This window comes from Apteryx rowi, unplaced genomic scaffold (genome assembly GCF_003343035.1).
Source record: "Apteryx rowi isolate R43461 unplaced genomic scaffold, aptRow1 scaffold_220, whole genome shotgun sequence".
NCBI classification, from domain to species: domain Eukaryota; kingdom Metazoa; phylum Chordata; class Aves; order Apterygiformes; family Apterygidae; genus Apteryx; species Apteryx rowi.
The window spans coordinates 573,368-587,645 of NW_020448531.1; the positions used below are offsets into that span (position 1 = coordinate 573,368).

General features: G+C 69.8%; 3 protein-coding genes across 3 annotated transcripts in view; all 3 read right to left on the reverse strand.

The window, feature by feature from the left end:
• Window positions 1-616: 616 nt before the first annotated feature.
• OCLN (occludin) lies at window positions 617-6,082 on the reverse strand. Its single transcript, XM_026064858.1, is given in 7 exon segments — window positions 617-718; window positions 1,024-1,065; window positions 1,183-1,354; window positions 1,439-1,623; window positions 1,770-1,937; window positions 4,101-4,259; window positions 5,387-6,082. Coding segments are annotated over 7 exon segments (1,524 nt in total).
• A 3,686-nt stretch (window positions 6,083-9,768) lies between these two features.
• On the reverse strand, window positions 9,769-12,338 carry LOC112965596 (MARVEL domain-containing protein 2-like). Its single transcript, XM_026064740.1, has 5 exons — window positions 11,688-12,338; window positions 11,274-11,455; window positions 10,885-11,056; window positions 10,067-10,117; window positions 9,769-9,888 (listed from the first exon to the last, which is right to left on the reverse strand). The coding sequence occupies exons 1-5, from the start codon at window positions 12,336-12,338 to the stop codon at window positions 9,769-9,771; spliced, it is 1,176 nt and encodes a 391-aa protein (XP_025920525.1).
• A 729-nt stretch (window positions 12,339-13,067) lies between these two features.
• Window positions 13,068-14,278, reverse strand: part of KCNN1 (potassium calcium-activated channel subfamily N member 1) — a 12,865-nt gene continuing 11,654 nt past the window's right edge. Inside the window, exon 10 of the mRNA XM_026064741.1 lies at window positions 13,068-13,086. Coding sequence (XP_025920526.1) covers window positions 13,068-13,086 — 19 coding nt within the window. The remainder of the gene's footprint in view (window positions 13,087-14,278) is intronic.

A 14,278-nucleotide genomic window follows, 5' to 3' on the forward strand; every position in this document is an offset into this window, starting at 1 on the left:
CACAGCCACACAGCCAGCCCCAGCAGCTCCCCTTGCGCTTCAGCACCAACTTAAAATCAATAGATACAGTTTATTACTTACAAAAAGAACCATTACACAGCTCCAGCATCCCCGCCGAGGAAGCCTCCCCCGGGGCTCCGGCCCCCCCGCAGCACCCGGCCGGCCCGCGGCATCTCCGCGAGCTGCTCGGCCGCGGCTCGACGCATCGCCTCCCTCCCGCGGGCCCCGGCGTCACGGCCGCAGCTGCCGTTTGGTGCAGGGACGCCGGGTGCGCAGCCACCGGGGCGCCCCGCGCACACATATTCCCCCATTAACAGCTCGGGGGGGGAGGAAGCCGGGGCCCCGCGTGCGAGGAGCTAAGGCACACGGCGGCTATTCACAGTGAGAGTGCTGGGGAGCAGGACGGCGCGGGAGCCCAGGGCAGCACCGCGCTGTGGCCGGGAGCCCCCGCGGCCCCGGCCAGGGGAGGGTTGGCACCAACATCTCAGGGTCACGTTGCCCGTTTGTTTTTTTATATATATATATATATATATAAAAAGAAGGTGCAAAGCGCACACGAGTCTGTGTTGTGGCCAAGGGGCCGGGGCGCCCGGCGGCGTCCCCTCCGCGTCACGGGCTACCCTCGCACCTTGTCGTAGTCGCTCACCATGCGCTTGATGTGGAAGAGCTTGTTGCGCAGCGCTTTGCTCTCCGCCTTCTTCGCCTGGTAGTCGGGGCTCTGCAAGGCAGCGGCAGGGCGGCCGTCAGCCCGCGGGCGCCAGCGGTTGGACCAGCTCGCCGCAGCGAGGGGACACGGCGCGACGGGGGGAGCCGCCGCGGCGGGGACAGGCACAGGACAGAGCACCGCATCCGCCGCGAGCAGGGCGGCGCGTGCTGCAGCAATGCCGGGGCGGGCGGGGGGCACCCGCGAGGACGCCCAGCGCGCTGCACCCGACCTCTCCAAGCCGCCGGTCACCATGCAAAAAGGGGACCTGCTTCAGAGAGGATGCAAAAACCGGGAGCAACCCGGCGCTGCCAACTCACCCGCTTCGAGTCTTTGAGCCTGTTGTACTCCTCCGCCACGTCCTGCGAGAGAGAGGGGCGAGAGAGGGGTCAGGCGCCGGCGCTCCAGCGGGATGGGGGGCTCGAAAGCCCCCCGCAAGGGGCCGGGGACGAGCAGGGGCAGCGATGCAGCGGGGGCACCTGGTACTGGGCGCTGTCCTCGGCGATGCCGTCCAGCTGCTTGCTGAGCTGGTTGAGGCGGTCGTTGACGCTGTCCATCTCGGCGCAGAGCCGCTTGTAGCGCTTGAGGTCGGTGTCGAACTCCTGCTTGTACTTCTGGCGGGTGCCGTCCGAGGCGATGGGCGGGTAGAGGCTGCGGGCACAGCGGCAGGGTCGGCGGAGCGGTGCCAGGCACGGAGACGCCGTGGCACGGCTCTTCCCCCCCCACCCCGCTCACCTGGCCCACTGGTCCTGGTCGCGCTCGTCACCCGACTCCACGGCCGTGGTGTAGTCCGTCTCGTACTGCGACTCGTCCAGCTCGGGGTTGCGCCGCCTCCGCCGGCCGCGGCGGGCTGCCGGCTTGCTGGGCTGCTCCCTGCCCTTCTCCTCGGCGGGGCTGGCGCCGAACCCCCCGTCGGGCTGCTCGCCGGCCCCGGGGCCCAGGGAGCTGAGTGGGGAGGGTGGCGGGGGCGTCAGCGCCAGCCGGCTCCRTGCCCGGGGGTCCCATCCCAGCCTTCACCCTCATCCCGATGCAACCCTCCTCCTCCTCCTCCTCGCCCCCGCCAGACTCACCCGCGGCTGGCGCGGCTCTCGGGGGGGCAGTAGCCGTTCTGCGGCGGGTAGCTGTAGGACGGGGCGCTGTAGGGGGGTGCCTGGACGGGGCTCATCGGCTTCTCCGAGTAGGCCAGCGTGGCCGTCTCGTCCTGCACGCTGGCCCCGTCCGCCACGTTCTTCACCTGCGAGGGAGCGGGACGCGCTCAGCCCTGCGCGCCCGCAATGGCACGGAGCACCCTGAGCGGCGCCCGCATCCCCGCACCGCGGCAGCCGCCGGCCAGCCCGCGAGCCGCCTGCAGCCCAGGGCTCCGGGCACACAGGGATGCTGGTCACCATCCCCTGTGGCCGGGGAAAYCCCACTGCAGGGCGGCCCGGGCAGCAGGAATGGTCCCCGGCACGCCACGCAGCTCTGCGATCCTGCCCGGAGGTGCCGATGGGGACGGGCAGGGAGACAAGCCCCGGCCAAGCTGCAGCGGGGCCGGAGGGTCCTGCATGGCTGCGGGAGAGCCAGGGGGTCCTTGAGGGAGATTGGCTTTTTGGAAAGAGGAGGAGGAGGAGGAGGAGGAGGAAGGCTGGGGGATGCACCCAGAGAAGGGCCAAGGGACCCGTGAGGCTCCATCCCAGATGCATGAAGCTGGGCAACACCAGGTGCTGCCAACCCGCACGGAGCCACCACGGTGGCTTCCCCTGAGAAACCCAGCACACGCAGGCATGGAGCCGGGGCACGGGGGGGTCCTGCCCCCCTTTCCCCCCAGCTKCACCGAGCCTGGAAGCGGCTGCCGTGCACCCGGCCGCCCGCCCCAGCACCAGCCCCGCGCCGAGCGTCCGCTGCCCCCTGCCACGCCGGGGCCGGAGGCGCTGCCGGGGCTTCTCCTGGAGGACGTGGGCYGGGCCGGGGTCCATCCCTCCCCTTCCTTCCTGGCCTTGGCGGTTGTTTGTGCCGGAAGCCRGTCCCGGCCCGGGATGGAGCAACGGCCCTGGGGACGGCGGCTGCGAGCGCCGGTGCCGCTTCCTCTCGCGCTTCCCCCCCCCGCTAACGAAGATGCCATTAGCAGGGGTCAGTCGCCACCGGCTGCTGCAGAGCAGCCGTGGCCAGCGTGGGAACGGCCACGTCCCCGCAGCAGGACACAGGGAGAGGCGCGCGGGGACGGCGGCTCACACCCTCTCGAAGGTCGCCTGCTTATCTCRGTCCGGACCGTAAACCGGGAACGGGACGTCCCGGGGCGGTTTCGCTCGCCGGCAGCCCGAGCGGTGCCCGGCCGGGCAGGGGGGTGGCAGGACCCCGCAGCCGGCAGCAAGGAGGAACCCGGGCATCCGGGGTCCCGGCCCTGCCCTTTGGTCCCACTGGCCCAGCGGGTGGCCAGGAAATGCTTTGCAAGGGAGGGACATTTTAACRCAAATAAATAAAGCAGAACAAAGGTATTTTTGCAAAATGAAAAATAAATATTGGACCTACAGACACACAGAGGCACACACGCAGATCAGAGCTGCGGCTGCTCGGGTCTAAAACCAAGGGTCCTGCCTGACCCCAGGTTTGCAGCAAATATTTAGGACAAATTACCATTATTCCTCCTCGGGGGCAGCCCGGGCTTTGCGGGGATGAGGATGAGGAAGGGATGAGGAGGGCGATGCAGCCCCAGCTCACACTCCCGAACCCACAACCCGCTTGCACCGGTGGCCGTTTGAACCCCAACCTGCGCTAGCTCGGCCGCTGCAAGGCGCCTGCCCTCCCGGCAGCCCCGGATTTCACCGCCGTGGCTCGGCGGCAGGCCGCCACGCCGCAGCCCTCGGAGCCGCGTTAATCATTGACGAGACCGAAACCGAGTCGTGTCCGCGGCAAACATCCCCGAAAGCCGGGCGCACAAAGGGGAGCGCGCCCAGCGCCGCGCGCCCCTGGCGCTGGGCCCATCTGATCCGGCCCCGACCCTGTTTGTCTTTCAGGGAGTTCGCGATCAGCTCGCCCAGCCCTGCACCCGGTTAATCATGGCCCAGTGAGGGGGAACAATATCGGGTGGAAAAAAAGCACAGGGCTTAAACCCAGGCACCGGGAGGTACCTCCCGGCCCCRCGCACAGGCTCGCACCGCCGGCGATAACGCGGCACCTGGGACCTCCCTGCTGCAGGGTGCCGGGGCGTGCGAACACGGCAGCGAGCAGCGCCTGGCTGCACTTTCCACCTGCCCCAAACCCACCRAGCCCCGTCTGCCCCCGGGAAGAGCTCCGGGACGTTCCCTCCACTCGCCCTGGCTCCCAGAGCCGACAGCGCCACCAACGCGGGGAGGATGCTCGGGCGCGAGACCCCCCTCCAGCTCCGCTGCCCCCGGGTCCCCGCCATGCTCCCACTCACCCACTCCTCCACGTTGGGGCCCTCCTGCACCACCGGCACCTTGTCCCAGTAAATGTTCGGCTTCCCGTACTTCCAGATCTTGCTCCGCGTCTTGTGAGCGAAGAAGCAGATGAGGCAGAGCAAGATGACGATGAGGAACCCGCAGACGATCGCCACGGCCTGGAGGAGAGGGAGGGAAGCTGAGACGGGCCGGGGGTCCCGCAGCACCGCGCTCAAGGAGGACCCTGTCCCGGCAGAGCGGGCGACCCGGTTATCCCGCACCTCCCCGAGGATCGGGGCAAGGTGGAAGGGGAAACGTTCCCCCCCTCCCAAACAGTCCCAACCTCAGACCCCTAAACAACGCAGCTCCCCGCAGCAGGGACGGCACGGGGCTCCCTGGGACGGGGAAGCTGTGGGAGGATGAAGCTCATCCAGGATTTGGGGCCAGCTCAGGCAAAGAGATCGGTTTTGATTTTCTCGCAGGGACAGGGCGGGTTCAGGTGTTGGGGAGCAGCAGGGATCCGACACCACCCAGCTTCTCCAAGGGGGGAATGGGGGCAGCGCCCCAGGACAGCTCATGCACCGCAAAGCACAGTAGTGGCACGGGGCTCCCCGGTCTCTGCCTGGCAGCCCCGGCTCGGGAGCAGGCGTGCAATTGCGCCAGGATTCCCACGAGCCAGGTCTCTGCAGCCGCACCAAAATTTGGGACGGGCGAGGACAGATTAGGCCACGCTCGGCCTTCGCATCCAGCAGAAGCAGGCGGGTGCCCGCGGCTCCCCCCCGCTTGGCTGCTCCCAGGGCGCAGGAATGCGGCACGGCCAGCCCAGCCAGCCGGGAACCGGCAGCGCCAGTCCCACCCCCGGCGCCGCGCAGGATCCCCAGCCGAAACCAGGGCTGGCGGATCTTGTTTTGCAGCAGATCGCTGACTTCTTCCCCACTGACCCACCAAGCYGGCCCACCGGGGGCTTTGCCGGCAGCACCAGCGGGCAGGGCCGAGTGGGGGGACCCACCGCGCTCACGGCAATTTGGGAGAGCCRGTGCCCGGCCCCCCGAGCCAGCACCCATCCCGGCACCGACCCCACCACACCGAGCACAGCCCGTCTCTATCCCAATCCTCCCCCCCGCCACGGCAGGATGGTTCGAATGCTTTTACAACCAGAGAGACCAAAGTACCAGATACCAGCCCTGCACGCAGACAGCAGCCCGTCCCCTCCCAGAAACTCCCCGGCGCCGCGGCCTCCCCTCGCCCTCCCCRGCCCCGGCGCCGCTCGCTGCATGGGCTCCCTCTGCCCCCCGCAGCCGTTCACCTCCTGGGGGTCCACGGTGCAGTAGTGGTAGATGTACTGGTTCAGGTAGGTGCCACTGTTGTACACCTGGTTGCACATGGCCAGCAAGGGGCTGTAGTAGTAGCTGCCGGTCATCTGCGCCTGGGGGTTGACGCCCATGATGTAGACGATGGAGGCRATGAGCATGACGAAGGCCAGCACGGCGCAGGCCACGATCACCACCAGGTAGAAGCGGCGGGAGCGCGAGCTGCTCGCCTTGCTCACGCTGGCCACGAAGAGCCCCAGCTGGGCCAGGAAGCAGAGCACGGACATGGCGATCATGAAGCCGTTGGCCGCCCGCGGGTTGGTCACGCCGCCGTAGTAGCCCCCGTAACCGTAGCCGGAGCCGTAGCCGTAGCTCAGCCCGCCGCCGTAGTAGCCRGTGCCGCCCAAGTAGCCGCCCAGGCCGTTGCCGTAAGCGCCGCCGTAGCCGTAGCCGTACTCCCAGGCCAGGGTGGAGGCCACGCAGGCGAAGATGGCGATGCAGAGCAGGATGACGATGGCCTCCAGGATCCTCACCACGCCGGGCGGCGAGGTCCACTTGTAGAAGTGCTGGGGCACGTCCTCGATGTAGTAGGAGCCCGGCGGGGGCGAGCGGACGCTGTAGCCATAGCCGTAGTCGCCCCCGGGGGGGCCGTAGCCTGTAGGGGGGCCATCGTAGGGCTTTTTGCTGAACATGGTGCCGGGAGGGTCCGGTGGCCGCGGAGAGCCTGGGGGAAGAGACGGACGGAGTGTGGGAAATAACTGCGGCGCAGCGTTCCCGTGCGCGAGGGCTGCCGCCAGCTCCCACCTCCCCGGAGGGGACTTTGGTCCCCCGTCACCCGCCCAGCGGTGCCGTAAACAGCAAACTGCTCCTACCCAACGCCCCGCCGCGAGAGCCACTGCCGCTAGTGGGGAAACTGAGGCACGGGGCAGGCAGCGACTCGCCCAGCAGAGCCGCCGGCTCACCTCGCGCCCAGCCCTGCCCACGCGGCCCCAAGCCCGCATGGACGCTCGTGCCGGGCCAGCCATGACCCGAGCTGCGCCCTGGCCGGCCACGCGGCTCCCGGACACCGGACAGGATTGCTTAAATTCTAATTAAAACAGAAAACCTCTTACCCCCGGCTAGGCTTAACCCGGAGGGTTTATCGGCAAGCAGATCTATCTGCAACAGCAACAATACAAGGGATATTATCAACACCGCAGGGAAAAGCGGCAAACTGAGGGAGACGGAAGGGGGGTGACGTATTTCCTCGCTGGCACCTTCAGAGAGCAGCTCCAAAACCCAGCGGCGCCGGCGGGCCGGGGGCACCCTGCTCCGTGGCCAGAGCCGTGCTCCCGCCACCAGTCCGTGGCAGGGACCCCCGGCCCAGGACCCCCRAAGGGGCCGCCTGAGCCCCCCCGGTCACTCCCAGCCTCGCTCCCCCGTGCGGCCGACCAGGCACGCTTACACAAAACAACACCTCCAAACTACGGGTTGTTTTGTAAACTCAGTTTTAGCCAAACCATTGCTGGGAAGTTTGGCAGAGCCCGGGAGAAGTTTCAGGACAAAAAGCTCATTCGGAGACGCGGARCCCCTCACCGCGGGCTCAGGTGCCTGCAGGTCGGGTGGCCGCCACGCTCCCATGCCTGGCCCTGCTCCACCTCCTCCCGGGACGGCACAAAGCCGCCGTTCCCCATTTCTGCACCAAACAAAGGCAAAAACTCAGGAGTTCAGTGTTTGTCCCTAGGTGAAACCACGCGGCCAGCAGCCCCCAGAGCACCTGCAGGCGCCGCAAGAGCCCGTCGCAGCCCGCCCGGGAGGGGGTCCAGAGCAGGGGCTTCCCACAGCCCCCCACAACGAGGCCCCCCTCCTGCATCCCGTCCCTCCCAGGGCCTACGCCGGCTCTCACAGCCGGTTTGACCTAAATCAGGAGAAACCGCCCCAACCGAGAGCAGGGAGCAGGTGAGGGCTTAGCGCAGTGGAAACCTGAACCCCTCCGTGGGRAAACCTATCCGTCCCCCGGCTCCCATGGAGGCTGCGATGGCGGCAGGGCCCCGGCGGAGCAGCGGCGTCGGGGCGATGCACCCGGCTGCGTCATCCCCCCAGCCGGGTAAGGTCCCCCGCGGAGGCGGACAGGGAGGGGACGTTGTTTGTTATTCCTTAAGTGGTAGCTGAGACAGGTCACCAGGCCGAGAGGTTTCAGCCGTGGTCCCAGAGGCACCTCGAAGGGGTCTTGGAAAAGGCCGAGGAGGACGAGGCCTCACGGCAACGCCGGCTCAGTGATCCGGAGAGGCTCGCGCCTCCCCAGATCTAGGGCCAAACCGCACTGCTTTGGGGCTGCAGAAACACCCCCCCCCCCCCAGCACCCGATCCAATCTCGAACTCGCTCTGCAAATCCAAAATACCTTCCCGAGTCAGGGCACCCCCTCCGGAGGCGGCTGCCAAACCACTGCTCCAAACCGATTAAAACCCCAGATAACCGCAGCCCCAGCCGCGGCCGCCGCAACCTGCCGCCGCCTCCCCGCGCCCTGCCCGTACCCGCGGAGCGGCCGGCGGACCCGGCTCCCACCCAGCGACGCGGGCGGCTCCGGCAGCGGCGACCGGGCTCGGGGGGCCGGGCACAGGCCCCGTGCCTGGCTCGCGGCTCCTTCCCGAGCGGGACATTCCCGTTCCCGTTCCCGGGCCGGGCTCCGCGTCGCGGGCGTCCCGGTACGGGGGACCCCAGGACCTCCCAGCCGCTCCCCCCGGCCGGCGGGGGACCCCGAGCCGCATTTCCCGGGGTCGCCGTCCCCAACGCGGCACCGCCCGGGGGGGGGGGAACCGGGGAGGGCAGCGCCGGTTGCCCGCGGCCCGACCCGACCCGACCCGGCCCGGCCCCGCTCACCTGGCCCGGAGGAGCCGCGTCGCTCCCGCCGCTCCCGTCGCCGCCGCGGCGCAAAGTCCGGCGACAGCGCGGAGCAGCCCCGCTCCCGGCTCCGGCGCCGCCTCCGCTCGCCTTTCACCTGCCGCTCCCGGGGCTGGGGCACCCTGGCGCCGGTGGGGACCCTGGTGCCGATGGGCCCCCCCGGGGCGGTGGGAACCGCGGTGCCGGTGGGGAACCCGGTGCCGGTGGGGAACCCCGGAGCCGGTGGGGACCCCGGTGCRCCCGGRGCGGTGGGAACCGCGGTGCCGGTGGGCGCCCCCGACGCGCCTGGGTGCAGCGGGAACCCCGGTGGGAACCCGGTGCCGGAGGGGCCCCCGATGCCGGTAGCGGCCCCGGTGCGCCCTTGCCTTACCGGGCTGCCCCCCGCGCCGCCCCGGAGCCACCTACCTGCCCGCGCCTCCGCCTCTTTGTTCACCTTAAAATGGCAGCCGGGATTAGCGACACCGCCGTGCCCGGGCGCTGCAGGGAAACCGGCCCCGGGCCCGGCCCCGGCTTCCGCCTCCGGGGGGAGCCCCGGGGGCCGGGCCGCTGCTGCCGCCCGGCCCTCGCCGGCGATGAGTTTGTCGGTTCTCAGCCGTCGGCCCCGCGCTGTCCCGGAGGCACCGCGGCCCCACGGGCAGCCTCGGCCGCTCCTTCCCGGCGCTGCCGTGCGTCCAAGGGGATTGGGCTTGTTTTGGTGAACGGCAGTTTCTTGACTTAAAAAAGAGGGGACCTGGGKGGGGCCACAACCCCCAGCTGGGGGTCCCCCCTGCCCCTTCAGGGTCCCCAAAGCCTCCCAGGGTCCCTGATGGCTGTGGGGGGACCCCGAAGGGGCAGGGGCCGCTGCTCTGCTTTCCTCCCCTCGCCCTGTCCAGGAGCCCTGGAGCAGTGGTGCGGGGGCTCCTGTTGGTACCCCGAATCTGTGAGGAACAGGCGAGCAGCTGGGGCTCAGTCCCCATCACGGCTTCAGTCATTTTCCTGGGTGACAACCAGGGACAGAGAGGGGAACAGGAGCATCCTTTGTACACATTAAACACCCCTAAAAAATCGCCATATTTTATTAAAAACAGTTCTGGCTCATTGTGTAGCTGCACCCACAGACCCAAAGCTGGCCGTGAGGCCGAAAGGCGCCTGCCCCAATGGCGGTGTGCTCTGCGAAGCCAGCACGCGTGCAAGCACGCACGCCCAGGGCTCCCCGCGGCACGAGAGCCAGCCGCAGTGCCCCAAAACTAGCAGTGCAARGTGTCCACAGGTTCTGCTCTCCTGTGCACAAGCCCGTGGGTTGCTCCCAAAGCTCGGGGCCGGGGCCAGGAGGGACACCTGGCCCGGTGGGCACCGGGTGCACCCCGAGCAGCTCCATCCCCCAGCCAGGGTGCAAGGAGCRGGCTCGAGGGTGCCGGGAGCACTGGCAGAGCCAGGCAACAGCCTGCATTCCTGGAGTCCTGCTTCACAGGGCCAAGGCCAGAGCACACCAGCGCCGGCACCAGCCCACCTGCAGGCTCAGAAGCAGACGGAGCCCTCGGGGGTGGCGCGGTCGTACTCCCGAATCTGGGACTTGATGTGCGTCAGCTTCTTCTTCAGGTAGTCGCAGCGCTCCTGCTTCTCCAGGAAGGCCGAGTCCTGCCGGCCGGAGAGAGCGGGGCCGTGGGCAACGGGGCTGGGGTCCCGCAGGTGCCCTGGGTCCCCAGAACACTGGGGGGAAGGGCAGAGGCGAGGCCGGGGCTCCTGGGCTCCCCGATGCGGGCTCTGAGCGTGCCAGTTGCGGCCGTGGGAAATCCAGCTGCCAGCCCTTACTCACCCTCTTCTTCTTCGTGTACTCGCGCCAGACGCGGGCCACCCTGCGCTGCTCCTGCGGGCACAAAGCAACGAGAGCYGAGAGGCTCTGGGGAGCTCTGCCTTGCTGGCTCGCTGCCCTAATGAGGCAGTCGCGGCTAACGAGCCCGGGGGGGCTCCACGCACTGCTGCGAGGCAACCGGCCTTCCCAGCCGTGTCTGGYGGGATAAACCTTGCTGCGAGCACGGCCGAGAAAGGCTCGAAGCCTTTCGAGCAAGGCGAAATCCTGTGCTTAGCCGCAGAAGCCCAGTGTGTGCGCACCCCCTCACCTGGGGGTTCCCACCTGGATGCAGCCTGCGACCCCRTTCCCTGGCTCAGCCCGGCCTTCCCCACGGCCGGCAGCAGCTCCGGGCCATGCTCCCTTCCTCCCCGAGCTGAGCATCCCTGCTCAGAGAGGGGGGCAGAGTTAAGGAGAGGCAGGGACCGGGCAGGAGCTGGAGGAGCCGGCAGGGGATGTTTCCGCCCCGAGACCTGGGAGGAACTCGGAAGCCAGATCTCGGCAGCTCCTGCCAGAGCCAAGCTTCCTGGCAGGGCGGTTGCGGCTCCGTCTCTTGTTCCCGCTCGGAGCCCTTTGATGGGTCCAGCCAGCTTGGACCACGTGGGCAGAGCCTGGCTCAGGCCTTGTTCCCTGCTCCTTCTCAGGGCTCAGCTTGCGGACACCCCTCTCCTGCGCTGTGCCCACACCCGGACAAGATCCCGCTGAGACCTGCCGACTCATTCCACCCAATGCCACTCACCAGAAGCACTGCACGCGCAGCTGGTGCCGCTGGCCAAGGGACTCACCTCCCTGCTCGGCGTGTGCCAGGGCAGCCGGCACATCATCGCGTCCAGCTCCCCGAACTTCTGCAGCGCCGCGCGGACCTCGCCGTGCAGCTCCTTGTACTCCGCGTACTGGTCGCAAAAAACAGCCTTGTACTGCTCCCTCTCCCGGGGACTCCGGATCGCCGGGTACTTTCTGCCCAGCCCAGGGATACGAGAGTCAGTGTGCGGAAAGGGGAGGGATGGAGGGATGGAGAGCCCCGGAGCCAGGACAGGCTCCTGAGCGGAGAGGGGAGACACCGTGCCCAGGCGTGGGGCAGAGCAACACCCCTTGGCGGGGTGTTTCCTGGCCCCTCGGGTGCCCTCCCGCGGGAGCTCCATTCCGGAGCAGGGAGCAGGCGGGAGTTGCTTACACCACATAGTCCGGGACTGTGCGCGGCCGGGGCGTGAGCCCCGTGGGGACGGAGCAGCTCAAGGCCTCCAGCTTCTCCCCCTTGCTGAGGAAGGCRAGCGTCCCGGTGTCCCTGCCGGGGGGCCCCGTCTCGTCCTCGAAGACGATGCGCTTGGCCCGGGCGGCCGGCGGGGCTGGCGCGGGCTGCAAGACGCAACGGAGGCGGCATGAGCCGGGCAGCCCCGCGGTGGCCGGACCCTACAGCAAATGCTGCTCCGCTAGCGGCTCCGGTGGGGCCCCGGGGCAACCCGGCACCCCCCCGCCGCCCCACCGGGGTGCTCAGCCTGCCCCTCGCCCTGGCAGGGGCTGCACCTTGCTCGGGGGGGTCCCCGCTCCTCGCCCAGCTCCCGCCACCCCCGGCCCCGCGCGCACTCACGAGCATCTCCCGGCGCCTCCGGGCCGTCTCGTGCCGCCACATCTTGAGGCAGACGAGGCTGGCGGCCAGGTAGAGCAGCGCGGTGATGAAGAGGAAGACGAGGGCGGCCGCCTGGCCCCCAGCCACGYGGCAGAAGACGCCGAGGAGGGGGCCACCGGCGAGGGGGGAGTAGCACAGCCCCCCGAGGGTGACGGTGTTGACGTACGCCGCCGCCGCCGCCAGGTACAGCAGGAACAGGAGCGCGTTGAGGGCCGCCTCCGTGGGCGGCCACCAGCCCGCATCCAGGAGGATGCTCCGGTAGTAGGTGGTGGCCCCGAGCCCCAGCAGGATGGCGCTGAGCAGCCAGGCCAGGCTGGCCACCACCAGCACGAAGGGGGTCAGCGGGCCAGCGTAGCGGGTCCCGTCGGCCAGCAGCTCGCTGCCGTACCACCGGTAGTCCCGCTGCACGTAGGCGCACACGCAGGCGAAGACCATCCCTCCGAAGAGCAGCTGCAGCCCCCCCAGCGCCCGCAGCAGCCCCGGCCAGGACTTCATGTAGGCGTACTTGAGGCCRTACGCCTCCAGCCGGCCCGCGGCGTCGGGGAGGGCAGCCGGGCGGCCGCAGGGCACCGATGGCTCCAGCCCCGTCTCCAGCCCCTGCTCCGTCTCCATTCCCTGCTCGCCTGCGGGGCCGGAGCCGGAAGCGCCCTGCGGGTGGCCGGAGCTGCCGTGCCGGTCTGGCCCGCGGTGCTCCAGCGAGGCACGTTGGGGTGGGCAGCGCGGCACGGCCCCCCCCCCTCCAGCGGCGCAGCCAACTCTTCCACGCGGGGCAGTCGGAGTGGCTTTCGGCAGGGCGGGAGGTGGCCGAGGGCCGGGAGCTCAGCACCCCAGCGAGCCGCGTCTCCCCAGCAGGCCGAGCCACAGGCTCCCGGGGGCCGGCAGGCGATGGGGCTCCCCCCGGCACGTCCGGCAGCTGCTCCGCTTCAGCGCGCCCGGGCTGAGCCCGGCTGGAGGGGAGAAGCACGGTGGTGAGCCCGGCTGGAAGCCCGCCGCCCCCCCCCAGCCCTCCCATGCTGCGGGGAAGGGGTTTTGCCAGCTCCAGCCCCGAGCACGGAGACCCTGGTTGCAGTCGCAGCCCAGCCCCGATCCCCTGCACGGTGTTACGGCCCCTCCTCGCCTGCCTCAGTTTCCCCCTGCAGGTCACCCTGCAGCCTGGCCCCGCGCTGCCCTCGCTCCCTGTCCTCGCTGCCCTGCCGTGGGGACCGGCGGCAAGCACGTCCCTGCTGCGGGCACGTCCCGCTGCATCCCTGCCCCGGGGCTGCCACCCATCCCCGTCCCCAGCCCGCAGCAGCTCTGGCAGAGCAGGGGGATGCCTGGCCGCCTGGGRCCGCTCACAACTCATCACACATATCTTGCTCTGCTGCAGGCCACAGCAATTAAGCCCAGTGCCGGGGGACTGACCCGTGGCACAGGCTGGAAACGTGTTTGCTGCCTCCCCTGCACCGGTGGTGGGCAGGGAAGCAGCCGACGCGCTCGGGGAACACGCGGGCCCCTGCGAGGACAGCGGGGACGGACCCCTGCCGCTGTCCCAGCCCTTTCCCATCCCCGCTCCTGTTGCTACCAGCCCCRGCGTGTCACCCCCAGGCCCTGCATCACCCCACCACCGCCTGCCCCCCGGCCAGTCCTGCGGGACGGGGTCCGGCACCAGGCTCAGGTTCCCTCTCCCCCCCGGCACCGAGACCCCTGGGACAGAGGCGTTACCTGCCCTCGGCATGGTGGGACACAGCCACGGGTCCGTCCTCAGCCCCCGCTCGCCTCCCGCCTGCCGGAGCGCACGGAGGTGTCCCGCGGCGGCCGCCCTCCACCGCTATCTGCCGCCGGTAGCCGCGGCTGGTTAAACATTAACGCGCGGCTCCAACAGCCGGGCTGCCGGGAAGGGGCACGCAGGGCCCCGCGTGGGCAGGATCAGGCCCCCCATCCCAGTCCTCCATCCCAGATCCCAGCGCAACCCGGGAATGGCGTCACAGGGCCCCCGCGGCCCCATCCCAGGCCTGCCGGAGCGGCTCCAGCGCAGGCGCCCGGAGCCAAGCCCGCGGGCCCGGGAGCCTCCCGGCGCCCATTGCCRGGCCGGGAGCCGGCAGAGGGCACCAGCCGTCCGGCGTGTCCGGCGCATCCCAGCCCCGGGACCCGGCACAGGCAGCGATGCTCCAAGCCCAGCTGCATCAYGCTGCAATGCAAACATCCCCCCTCTGCCCCTCCTGCGGGACCCCCCCGAACCTGCCCAAGCACCGGGGCTGCGAGCCCACAGCAGCGTCCCTCCGCATGCCATTCCTGACCCCCCCGGAGGGAACCGGGCTCGGGCCCCCGGGCTGGGGCGAGGAGCTGCAAAGACCCCCCCCATCCGGCCCCCCCGCGTAGGGGACGGGTCCCGCGGCCACGAGCACAGAGCGACGCAGCCAGTTCAGCTTCCTTTAATGTGCGCCTCGGCCCCCCCCCCCAGCCCGGCACCGGGGCGCGGGGGCCCGCGGAGCCGCTTCGCCCGCCCCGCTGGCGGCGGGATCGGCCGAATATTGCATCCAGGAATCGCACAGCACTTTACAACGGTCGGCATC